Here is a 12,498-nt window from a genome sequence, read left to right as displayed (position 1 = left end):
GCAGATGAGCAAATACCAGTCATGCAGGGTGTGTTGAGCTTCGGGTCTCTAAGGCTGGCTTCAGGCAGCCCCAGAGGCAGAAAGTTCTTTGGGTTGTTTTTTAAGGGTCTCACTTGCTGAGTACTTACTATGTACCAAGCACTATGTCAGATGCTTGGCACAAATACCTCATTTAACCTCACAAGAACCCCATGAGGAGGTGCCGATATTGTCTGCATTGTACCAACAAGGAAGCTGAGACTACTCTGATGACCTGCAAAGGGCACACAGCTGTTACATGGCAAAGCTTGGATTCAAGATGAAGGCTATCTGACTTCAAAGATGACTTTTCTCATCATGGCCATGGAGAGGCCTCCTATGAGCAGGGAGCTGCCGGGTCCAAACAGTTAGTACCAGTGCCCAAGGCTAAGGGGGCACTGGGAGGACACTGGCCTGTATCACAGGGACTCCTGTGAGGTTTCACTTGGGACTTCTGCCCCATGAGGAATAGGAGTGGCTCCCAAGGACCAGACCTTGGCCTCCCTGGGCCCCTGCAAAACAGGCAGGATGCCCTGATGGGCCACCCACTGGCTCCCAAACACCCTGTTCTTCCCAAGGAGGGGCCACAGGACCTACCCAGGAGACTGAGCCACATCCTGGACTGTAGCCCCTCCCCCTCCAAATCAACCCTCCCTCCCTCCCTCCCCCACCCCCAGAGCTCCTCCACTATTGCCCTACTCAGACCCCTGCAGAAAAGCTAGCAAAGCCACACCCAGATGCAGAAAAGGTACATATACCAAGCTTTGGGGGGTTGTTTTGTTTTAACTCAGGAAAGGGCTTTTATTATTTTTAACTCACTTCCTAGGAAGTTAATTTTTAAAACACTCTTATGGAGTCTGTCCATCCCTTGTGCTACATTCAGAAACAATGATGCCAATCCAAACCCTCAGTGATTGGGGTGAGCATGGGCAATGAAGCCGGGCCCACCTTTGAGCTCTGCGAGGGGGGAGCGTGTCCCTGAAACCCCTACCCTCCAAGGCCCCAGCACAGAGATGCTCAGGGAAAACCTGCTGATCCGTGAATGGCCTCCCATGAACTCTATAAAAAGTGTTTTTAAGAACAGTACCGAATTATTGTTTAAGCCCTGGGTTACAATGACTTAGTGCAGAGGAGCAGGGAGAAATGTGGACCTGGCGACAACTGGCTGCGTTCTGCTCAGAGCCTTAAATAAACATAGACACTATATTACAGATGCACGTGCTGGTGCAAGACATGCTGTGTGCAGCAGATGGGCACGCACGGGCGTGCGTGCATGGAGAGGCGATGTACACCCACAGGCACAGACACACGCGGGATGCAGCCTTCCTCCAGCCCCACCTCCTTCCCTTCCGAACAGAGTTCTCCTGCAACAGGAGCCCCGTGAGGGTGACTGAAATCCCTTGTCTGGCCCATGTCTTCAGGGCAGGTATTGGAGTCCTGCTTTATTTTCCTTTGGGGGTCAGTCTCTTCAGCATTTGGTCAGTCAAGGCCAAGCCAGCAAGCCAGGCACTGATCCCAGAGAGAAGTCGGCTCCAGCTCTGAGCAGGTGGGATGACAACTGTTCTGGGGTGAGCCAGCGACAGAAGGCCCACCTCTCCATGGCCACCTGCCAGCGTGCACACCCCACCAGGGTTCCAGCTATAGCGAGGCCTCCAACCTGGGCACTTGGTCCTTCATCACTGGAACGCGAGGGCAGCCTGCAGGACCAGATGGGGAGGCCGGTGCTGGATCGCAGACTGGATTTCAGTTACTTCAGCTTCTGCAAGGTCTCAGCCCTGTGAGTCCAGGGCCCTCGGTCGATGTCAGCCCTGGTATCTCTGGCAGCCAGGGCTCTGGGGCGCCACGGGGGGAGGGAGGGAGGCGGGCAGGGAAGGGTGGTGTTCCTGGTTCAGGCCTCTGCTCAAAGCCTCACTCAGCCCATCCTCCAGAGTGTGAAACACAATCCGGGAAGGCCAGTCCAATCCACTTGGCTGCCAAGTGCTGGTGGGTATGCCGGGAACCACCCAAAGCTGGAGGAAAGCGCGACACGTGTCCCCAGGCAGAGCTTTGCACCTACCTCCCCCATCAAGTTACCAAAAACAAGATAACGAAAGAGGAACCTGGATTCTCCAATACTGGCCCCCGCCCCAGTGAGGCCCAGGAATACCCACCAAGGGCCCAGAGCCTCCACGTCAGTGTTCTCAGTAGACAAGAGCTCTGGCAGCGCCCCCGTGAGGAGGGCAGGGTACACCCCTCCTTGTGCAGGTGGCGGCTGAGCCACGCCCACCCGGCCTCTGCAGTGGTAGCAAACGAGGCTTCCACCTGTCATCTTGGTTTCCTGCCTCCTGCCCCTGGGCCTTGCCAACCAGCCGGTGAGGTTTCTAAGGCACCACGGGCACCCAGCTTCCCCAAAGAATGGGTCCCGCCAGGGAGAGCCAGGACGAAACAAAAGGCTTTGTGGGAGCCCTACCCCCCCCCCCAAACCCCAGGTGACACACATTCCGATCCTGTCCCTGGACACGCACTTGTGGAGGTCATGCAGCACGACAGGGGAGGAGGGCCGGGAGAGGGGCCACAGTCCCCAGCCCCCTGCCCGCAGGGGCGGCTGTTGGCATGAGGGCAGGGGGCCTTTGGAGCCGCAGGATGAGCGTGCTGCCAGGCGGCCCTGGGCGCATGCAGGGGCTCAGGACGCAGCCTCATCTTCTTGGACGCCGGGGAGCTCCGGGCTTTTGCCTCCTTCACCACACCCATCCTTCCTGTTCAGGGGACACCAGAGGCAGAGGGACCTCAGGGGTCAGAACACTGCATGCACGAGGACACTCACACACACTCACGGGCATTTATGCCCACATCTCTCAAATCCCCCCTCACCTCCTTTCTAAGCCCATCTCAGTCTCACTCTCCTGCATTGTGGTCCCTTGCTGGTTTCCTCACCCCTAGTCTCAGCCCACAACCCTCCGTGGCTCCCTACTGCCTGGAGACCAAATCTAGATTTCCCAGCCAGGCTTCCGGAGCCTCTCCAGATCTGACCTTCCTGAGCTGACTTCCCTGCACCCTCAAGGACCAGCCGGGTCACAGGCCTTCTAGGTTGGCCTAGATCAGCCCCCATGGTCCTGGGTCGAAGGGCTTTGGTTTTGCATTTTCTTTTCTTTGTTCACAGGACAGATTCTACCTATCGGTCTCAGGATTCTGTCATATATTCAGTAGATTCCTGTATCTGCTTTTTTCCCCTAAGACCTTTTTTTTAAAACATGATCAATGAGTGGATTTTGATACCTTTAAAAAGGATCAATCTCATTTAAATCTACTGTAGAGTTTCTACAATTATCCCAAAGCATAAAAAACAGAGACAATCAAGGACAAATGTTGGGACTCTGACGAGGTAAAACCTGCTTTTCAAAATTAAACTTGAGTCACAGAACTATAGAATGTTATAGCTGGGAAGTGTTAAGCCCAATCCCTTCACAGTCCAGATGAAGGAAATGACCTGTCTCCCCATTAACATGTCCATGAAAGGACAAAGATTGCCTTGTTCAGGTGTACTCTTCATGCCCAGCCCTGCGCCCTGCGTAGATGCGTCCCTGGCCTGTGACTGGCCCGAACTACCACTAGGGGGCGCCTAGTCACAGACACTGAGCTGGAGACCAGACATCCGGGTTTGCGCCTCATGGTCCTAGTTCTGCCTGTTGTCCCCGGCATAGTTAGTAATAGCTTCCTCTTTCGCTCTCAAGAGTGGCTCCATTTGGACGCAGAATATGTGGTCCCCTACACTATGCTCAATTCCAGCATCGCAGCCTGCAGATCTAAAAGAGCCCAGGGAACCCCTTCCCTAGGACTGGCCACCTCACAGAAGAGACAGGGAACAGGAAGTAAGCTTTGGACAGTCGAGGCCTCTCCCAGGCCCCAGAGCTCACCCCACTTAGGCCAGGGAGTCTGTCAAGAGGAGGGCAAGAGGTTGGTACGTGGACCTCCCTGGGTGCAAGCAACCTCTGGCAGGGAGCAGACACCAGCTTGTCCACTATGATGGGACCCCGTACGTCTGAAGAGGGTGGTCTCACACAGACGAAACCCACATCTGGGCCCCCGGACAGCACAAGTGAAACTGCTCCTTCCCCAGAGGCCGACGTACCTGGAAGGCAGCCGCCGCTCACCTCCCAGGGGAGCACATCTCCTCCGCAGAGCGGGCTGGCTGGCACAGCCCCTCTGTCCCGCAGCTCCCTTCGCAGGCTAGAGGAAGGCGACCCAAGTCCCAGGACCACATTCTGGTCCAGGACCCCCTTACTGTTTTCTCTCTGCAGGTCTGTGCGCAAACTCCAGCAGGCCTTGTCAGCATCCCAAACTTTTATTTCAGTGGAAGGAGGTGGAAACGCTGAGGGCCAGGCTCACGGAGGTCTGGGGAACTGCTTTTCTGCCCTCCCCCAGGAGGTGGCGAATGTACCTGCCGGGCTCTGAGGCGGAAGCCGGCAGCACTGGGGGTTCCTCTTCCCTGGCCCAGCATCGTCGTCACCAGTCTGCCTGTCCTTACTCGCTGAACAAGCATTTACGAAGTGCTGACTGGGTGCACGGCCTCGGCAATGACCGGATGTATAGCACAGGCCACTCAGGAAGGCAGCTGACCCACCCCACCCCCGGACCAGGAAGAGTCAGCAGAAGTGTCCCTCCCTCCACACACAAACCAACCTTCTACAAAGAGGTCTGCCTGCAAACCTCGACTAGGCTGCCGTGGGCTGAGAACAGAGGTGCAGACAGGGCCCTGCTCTGAGGCCTGGCCGAGTCCCCAGGCTCCGGGCTCAGCCTGCACAGCCTGGCGATGCTGAGGGTGAGGGGAGGGGCCCCAGCCCTCCCCCCACCGCAGGGAGCACCCTGCAGGCCTCAGCCCACCAGTACTTACGACAATAAGCTTCCCGGGGCAGACATGGAGCGCTCTTCCCTCCGTGCCTGGGGCTCAAACGGGTTCCCAAAGGAACGCTTTCTCAGCATGGACTTAACCAGGATCTGGGGAAGACACACCAGCGTGAGGAACACAGGCCCCCGGGTTCCCAGATGCACTGGCAGCCTCCACCCTGACTCCCGGACGGGGAGGCTGCTGGGTGGGCCCTGCTGAAGCTCCCTTTCCTTGGGCAGAGCAAGGAAGCACATCCCAAGCAGAAAAAATGGCAAGAGCACGGAGGGGAGCTGGTTGAGGGTGAATTCTGGGAACGGCGAGGAGCCCGGTGCATCTGGTGCGTGGCGGGCACAGAGGCCAGGAGCAGACCAGGAAGGGTCTGGAATGCGAGGCTGAGGGCATGGCGAGTGCAATCTGGAAATGCCTTCTGGCTACACAGGAAGGATGGAGTCGAGAAGAGGCTGTCCCAGGGGCCAGAGAGGAGCTGCGTAGTGGCCTGGGGGGATGCCAGGAGGGGACAGGCTGCTGTGTCCTAGCTCTCTGACTGTCCCTCCTCCCGCTACAAGGACAGCTCCATCCTCCTGCCCACACGCACACAAATTCTCACACACCAGCATAGCATCAGGGGCGCCTTTACTTCTTCCCTCCTTCCTTCTTCCTTCCAACAGAAAGTATTTATTGAGCGCCTACATATGCCAGACACTATTCGAGGCACAGGGACCACAACGAGACAAAAATTCTTGCCCTCATAGAGTTTATATTCTAGTTGCGGGGACAGGCAATAAATAAGACAGATCAGTAGAATATATGTTAGTTAGTGGTAAGGGCTCAGGAGGAAAAAATAAAACAAGGAAGGGGGATGAGGTATGACAAAGAGGAGGTTGGAATTTTCAATAAGGGGCCGGGAAGGTTCACTCACTTCTCACTGAGAAGGTGACTGTGGAGTGAAGACCTGGAGGGATGAGGAAGCGGCCCTGTGGACATCTGGGCCAGAGGACCCCAGGCGGAGGGAAGGGATGTTCAAAGGCACTGAGGCGGCAGCTTCCGTGGCATGTGGTCGGAGTGAATGGAGGGGGGAGAGGAGGTGGGCAGGGGAAAGGGGGGCAGGCAGGCCATGCAGGGTCTGGCAGGCAGTCAGGTGCGTGGCTCTTACTCTGAGCAACACGGGGGCCTGAGTGAGCAGGGTCTGAGCTGAGAAGGGACATGACCAGGTCCCTGGGCCACCCTGGCTGCTGAGTTGAGTGTTAACTGTAGTGGGGGCCAGGGTGGAGGAAGGGCAGGGGGACAACCTGGGAGGCGATTCCAGTGGTTTAGAAAAGAGAGTATGGTGGTTAAGACCAGGGAAGTGGCAGTAGGGACCCTGCGGGAGCTGACAATTCCAGAGACCCCATACAGCCCTGGAGCTCTGTAGAGCATAGGACTCTAGCCCGCTGGCCCTACTGGACCCAGTAGGGAGGCATGAAGTGCACAGGCCAGACCCCATGCCAGGCATAGGCCCCAGCTCGCTCTCCCAGCCTTGTGCTCACCCCGACTCACTGTGAAACCTCAGCGCAGGGCAAGCCATGGCTCTCAGAGTCCCCCCACACAAAAAAACAGATGGCCATCAGGGGCTACGTTAATAACTCCCAACTGTTAACGTGGAAGCTGTCCAGAGGAGGATGCGAAAAGCTGAAACACGAGAGGAAAGCGGAGGGAGCACACGGGTGGTATCTGCCTGACACGCGGGGGCCCCAGGACCACGTCTCCAAATCAAGGGCATGCTAGGCCTTTTCCCTCTCACGCCCTTGGCACCTAGTCCAGTGCCTGGAAAATAGCAGAAGTTCAATAAACCTTAGGAAGGAAGAAAGGGAGGGAGGGAAGGAGGGAGGAAGGAAGGAAGGAAATGCTTCTCTGGTCATGGTGAATGTGGACACTCAGTGAGGGCAGTATATTTAAACCATTCGCTCTCCTCACCAAACCTCCTGGTCTCCCCACCACGAGGCTGAATAATGTGACCTTGTTCCTGTGGGCCTCTAGCGGAACAGTGGCCTCAGGGGCCCAGCATGGGGCTGGCCAACCAGGAAGCCCTCTGCCCCCCACAGGGCCCAGCACAGAGCTAGTCTCAGGTGGCAGCCACGCCCACCCCCCAGGCCCTCCCAGGAGTCGGTGCCTCCCCGCCCACCCACCCCCCACCGCCATCCTCTTACCACTGTGGTCCAGCTGGGGATGAGCCTGACTGAGTTCTTCACCTCCTCCTCCGTCACCTCTACCACAGTGCAATGCTCCTCCTCCGAGGGAAGGGGCTCCTCCCCATTCTTGGTCACCCAGGGATGCGACTGCAGAGCAGAGGGCAGGGAGGGTCAGGGCCACAGGCGACAGACATCGGCGAGCGAGGGACCCAGGCATCCCACCAACAGTCGCCTTGAGGGTCCAAAGCCCAAAAACCCCAAACCCCAACCCAATACACAGATGTCCCCAGTGTAAGGCTCCCCAGAAGGGGAAACTGAGGCCTTTTTTCTGTGGCCCAGCCCAGCACCTCTGGTTCCCCAACCTTGATGTCTGGCACCCCAATTCTTGTTTCAGGGTTCTTGTCTAGCATCTTCAGGATTAAGTCCTTGAGCTCTTCGCTGACCTTTGGCCTAAAGAAGGGGAAGGAAGGAGACGAGGGAGAGACAGCTGATGGTCCTTTGCATCCCACCTCTGCATCCCACCCTGCTCCAGGCTTCCCTGATCAGTGCACACCAGGGCAGAGACACCGCCGACCCCCCTTCTCAGAGAGCAGGAGGGACACCCCCAAAGGCACCAGGGTGGAAGGAGAGAGCTCCAGAACAAGCGTATGGATATCCTTCTCCCCTGAGTACGAAGTAAAGCAGTCTCCCTCAGGGGGCAGAGGTCACAGACACAAACGGGGTCCCATGGGTGCTGGACACCCCCTGGGAGGCAGAGGTGGCAAGGATAATGCGAGAAGAGGCGCTTTATGGGACCCCCAAGAGGCCTTCACCCCCACTCACCATCTTATCTTCTCCTCCGCCTGGGAGGTGGTCAGGGAAGATACCCATTTGACAGAGGGGGAAACCGAGGCTCACCACCACCCAGAAAAGGGAGGGTAGGGGTAAGACTCAGGGGCAGGAGAGCAGGACTCAGCCCCACATCAGCTTCGACTGTCTCTGCTTAAACTTCAGGCTTCGTTGCTACTTAAATTCTTGGGAGAAGGAACCTACTCTCAGGGCTATGACCTTGGCTCCCTCTGCTGTCCTAGATACTTAATCCCTTTTCAAACTCCTGGGCTGGGGAGAAGGATATACCGCGGGGGTGGTGAGGGAAAGGCTGGGAGACAGGCAGTCACGGGAAAGGGGAGGAAGCCACTGCCATGGGGATGGCGGCAGGGAGCAGGGAGCCGGCAGCAGGTGAACAGGTGGGGGGACCCAGGGGTCCTTGAATGCCCGGGCCAGGGCGTGCCTCTTCCTGTGGGCTTTGGGAAACCTTGGAAAAACTTTCAGCAGGCGGCGTGGTGAGATCTGTTGCGCTTCATCAGGGTCACTCTGGCCTGACTGCAGTAGCTGGACAAGGCAGAGGCCTGAACTAGGCAGGGGGGTGCCATTGGCAACGGAACCGAGAGAAATGTAAGAGGTGGACTGAGCACGGCTTGGGGCCGTACAGGAAGTGGGTGCGAGGGGCAGGGACCCCGAGGACAACTCCCAGGTTGGTTTCTGACCTGGGCACTCTGCGCAGATGGTAAAAGGGCCCTGAAAAGTGCGGCGCTAGGGGACTCAGGCTGGCTGCCATGGTAGCTGGCATCATAATCGGGAGAACCGTGGATGGGTGGGGAGTCCTCTCCAAACAGTCCTTCTGGGCTCAGAGACCTCAGTCACAAAGGAAGGGGCAAGGGGGAGGGAGTGGCTTCAAATCCCAGACCCACTGAGCCTCCACTTTTCCATCTGTGAAATGGGGGAGTGCACCGGCATCATGAAGCCCCCCCCCCACCCCGTGTGGAGAAGGTAGAGGTTCCCCGCGGGTGCAGGGTCTGCATGGGGTTGATGCCACTGACCTCCTGGAGGCCTTCAGTGAAGAAGCAGGATGAATGTGTGACCTGGGGTCATCCCTGCCCCACTCCCAGCCTCAGAGTTCCCATCTGTTCAATGAGATCCAACCCAGATGTCTGAGACCCTGCTCACATGTCCCTCCATTTGCTCCCAGGGAGCAGCACCCCAACCTCCAGATCTGCAGGCTGGGGTGGGGCCCGGAAAGGACAAAAGCTCTGCTAAAACCCAGACACGCCTCCCTGGGGGTGGGCGGGGCCCGTGGTGGACAACTCACTCCTCCGGGAACACGATGGCCTCATTCTTGATCTTGCGGTGCAGGGCCAGGATGAAATCATCGATGAATGGGCACTGCGGCGGGGAGAGACAAAGGTTGCGGCACCCAGCACCTCAGCTCGCTGGGGGCAGCTCCGGGCTCCTCGTGAGCTGGGGGGGAACCTCGTCTAACTTGTGCAGGTCCTAGCCCACAGGAGATGCTCAACAAATGTGGACTGAACGAATGAGTGCATGACAGCCACTCGCAGCAAGGCCTGCACTGCCGGGGCCTGAAGTTTGGGAACATGTTCCCTGAGATTCCCGCCTGTGCCTCAGCACGGTCCCTGGAGTGGGAGCGCGTGAGGACGGGGATCTCGGCGCGTCAAGGTTGGGTGTCCGGCCTGACCCAGAGCAGAGGTCAAGGACAATTTGTTGAATGAATGAATGAGTGAGTGAATATGTGAATGAATGAATGGCACCATCTACACCTCCCTTGGGATGTCTGCTGTCCCAGGACTCCTGCACATGAATCCATCCCCCCAAGGGGACAAGAGGAGAACAGAAAAGTCCCTTTTCCTTCCATCTTCTCTGAGCTGGGTGGGCTCTTTCAAAAGTCACTTTACTTAAGGACACAAAGGCAGGGCCTGCATCTGTCATGCATCCTGACCCATGGTGCCCAGCCCATGGTGCCAGGGCTGCCCCACCTCTGCCAGCCCACCCAGCACTCACCTTCCCGTAGACAAAGCAGTACAGCGTGATCCCTGTGGCCCACACGTCCAAGGCCTAGAAAGAAAGAGCTCATATCAGTCCCCCAAAAGGAATTGACACCCCTTGGTCACCCAGCTTCAGTGGGCCATGGGAGAGGGCAAGTGGGGAACCTCCTTCCTCAGTCATGTATTCACTCAACAAACACTCCCAGGCCCCTGTTCCATGCTGGACCCTGTGCTGAGCACTGCGGACACAGGGACAGCCAGACCAGGGCCCTTGCTGTCAAGGGTTTCCAAGTCTCCTTGGAATGGGCCCAAACCAGACATGTTTCCAACTCAACAGGTACAAAACCCCCTTCATCTACAGGGTCGCATTTGCTGTACGCACGACACAGACGCACCCCAGAAACGACAGTATATGTTGAACTTGTACTCGCTAAACCAGCTCTGGCTTCGAGAAGTCATCCCTCTTCCTGATGATCCACTGGAAAAGCCACCATCCACCTTCTTTCTGACACCAGAACAGCCCCTGGCCCTCAGCTACCTCCACAGCCCCTTGGGGCTTCCCTGCACCCTTGAATGTGCCCTCTCTCTACAAGTTCCTCCTCTGGAACCCCACCTCCTCTCCTGGTATCCACTTTCTCTCTTATGTGAATGATTCTCAAATCTCTGCCTACGTATTCCTGCCACAGATGCCTCATCTGAATCCGATCAGGGAACACCAGACAAATGCAAACTGACATCATTCTACAAAATAACAGGCCTGTTCTTTTCAAAAATGTCAAGGTCAAGCCACTTTTCCAGATTAAAGGACCCCAAAGAGATGTGACAAGTGAATGCAGTGACTGACCCTGAATCAGATCCCGGACCAGAAAAAGAAAAGGCATTAAAGGACAGTATGGGGACAACTGATGAAATCTGAACAAGGTCGATTAGATAACAGTCTTTTATCGATGATAAATGTCCTAACTTTGATAACTGTACTGAGGTTATGTAAGAGAATGTCCTTGTTCTCAGAAAATACCTCCAGAAGTATTTAGTGATAAAGGGGCATAATGTCTCCAACTTCTATAAATATACGGAGAGACAGTGAAAAGGTAAGTGGGACAAAATGTCAATAATTGGTGAATCTGAATAAAAGATATAGGGGAGTTTTTTGTATTTTTCTTGCAATTTTTCTGTAAATTTGGAATTATATCAAAATTAAAAGTTAAAAAAATAATCTCTATCTACAGCCGTCTCCCGAGCTCCACACTCACACACGTGTCCAAGTGCCTCTCGACCATTTCCTCCATGGCAGAACCACAGTGGGGCAGCCAGTACTTCACAGGGTAGAGCAGGATGTGCCCGGGGACACACAGAACCACAGTCCCTGCTCAGAAACCTTTGCCACTGCCTCTGTCACTTAGGACAAAGCCCAGACCCTTAGGACTTCCAGACCCTTTAAACTCTGTCTAAGCCCCGCTGTGCCCCTCAGCTCCCTTGTATGTTCTCTGGGCCCCACCTCCTGCTCAAATTCTCCCCATTATTCAAGGCCTAGTTCAAAGGCTGCCATATCCAAGAAGTCAGGGGAAGCTCTGATGTCCCCCCAGACACGAGCTCTCCTGCCCTTGCAACATGACCAGAAGGGCAGGGAGCTGGGCCGTCCAGCCTCCGTGTGTTCCACAGCCCAGCCCAGAACTCAGCACAGAGCAGCTGGCGGGAAGTGTCTGCAGGGAAGACTTGGGGCCGTTTTGCTGGAGGACGAGAGGAGGCCCAAGTTCGGCAAGTTTGTTGGACTCCAGAAGGAGGCAAACATGACGGAGGGGACCATGTTCGGTCCCTCCTGAGACATGAGGACGCTGGCACCCTCAGGTTGGAAATGGGACCCTGTGGCACGTACCCCCACCCCTCCACCTGAACCCCAACCCAGCCCGGGTCCTGGGAGCCACCTTCCCACTGAAGCTCTGGCCGGACTCAGAAATGGCCTCGGGGGCCATGAACGCTGGGGTCCCGGCCGTGCTGGACAGCCGAGCGTCGTTCCCCTCAAACTGGTTGCTGACGCCGAAGTCGGCGATCTTCACGTGCCCGTCGTCCCCCAGGAGCAGGTTGGATGGCTTGATGTCCCTGTGGATGATCTTCTGGTAGTGCACTGCAGAGAGAGGCAGCTCGAGCGCTGGCCTGGGGCCCTGCCGCCCAGACCCCCCACCTGCTCTTGCCTGGCCGTGGAGGCTGCCTCAAACTCCAGGAGAGAAGGAGCTGGGACTTCCTGTCCCCTGCACACATTCATCTCTCGAGGACCTAGGGCCCCCTGCTCAGCTATGCAGTGAAGGCACTAACCTAGGCTGTTAGTAACAGAGCCGGGACTGGACTCTTAGGAATCTCCGGACCCCAAGACCAGTGCTCTCTCCATGGCAATCAAGGCATCTGCCACTGAGGGTGGACGTAGAGGAAACTGGGGGAAGGGGTCCTCCGTAGGCCATCCCTGGCCCTCCCATGTGAGTGTTGTCTACAGGCTTGAAGCCCATCAAAATCTTTCCCCAGTTCCATCCCCCGCACCCAGCCTGTCACAGCTGTCCCTGTTCCTCGGGCTGAGGGTGGGATTGTGGGGTATCCTGCAGAGGTATCACCTCAGCCCTAGGGACTCTGGGCTGAT

The 12,498-nt window shown here is 56.7% G+C and overlaps 1 protein-coding gene across 7 annotated transcripts in view; it reads right to left on the bottom strand.

Moving 5' to 3' along the window:
* The window catches only part of CAMKK1 (calcium/calmodulin dependent protein kinase kinase 1), a 35,261-nt gene that overhangs the window by 6,228 nt on the left and 16,535 nt on the right, over positions 1 to 12,498 (bottom strand). For 3 of the 7 annotated variants that reach the window (XM_022595942.3, XM_022595945.3, XM_022595943.3), the window contains 6 exons: positions 11,795 to 11,994; positions 9,886 to 9,939; positions 9,179 to 9,252; positions 7,413 to 7,500; positions 7,069 to 7,197; positions 4,889 to 4,992 (listed from right to left, as the gene is read on the bottom strand). In XM_022595942.3, the coding sequence (XP_022451650.2) occupies positions 4,889 to 4,992; positions 7,069 to 7,197; positions 7,413 to 7,500; positions 9,179 to 9,252; positions 9,886 to 9,939; positions 11,795 to 11,994 (649 nt within the window). Of the gene's footprint in view, positions 1 to 4; positions 2,754 to 4,126; positions 4,610 to 4,888; positions 4,993 to 7,068; positions 7,198 to 7,412; positions 7,501 to 7,872; positions 8,725 to 9,178; positions 9,253 to 9,885; positions 9,940 to 11,794; positions 11,995 to 12,498 lie in introns of those variants that run through there. The other 4 variants (XR_002647689.3, XM_022595944.3, XM_022595948.3 and 1 more) reach the window with 4 other exon arrangements.

Source organism: Delphinapterus leucas, chromosome 19 (assembly GCF_059928025.1).
Source record: "Delphinapterus leucas isolate spDelLeu-1000000601 "Yukka" chromosome 19, BTC_Dleu_Yukka2, whole genome shotgun sequence".
NCBI classification, from domain to species: Eukaryota; Metazoa; Chordata; class Mammalia; order Artiodactyla; family Monodontidae; genus Delphinapterus; species Delphinapterus leucas.
The sequence above is the reverse complement of the archived record's forward strand: the minus strand, read 5'-3'. Positions and strand labels throughout refer to the sequence as shown.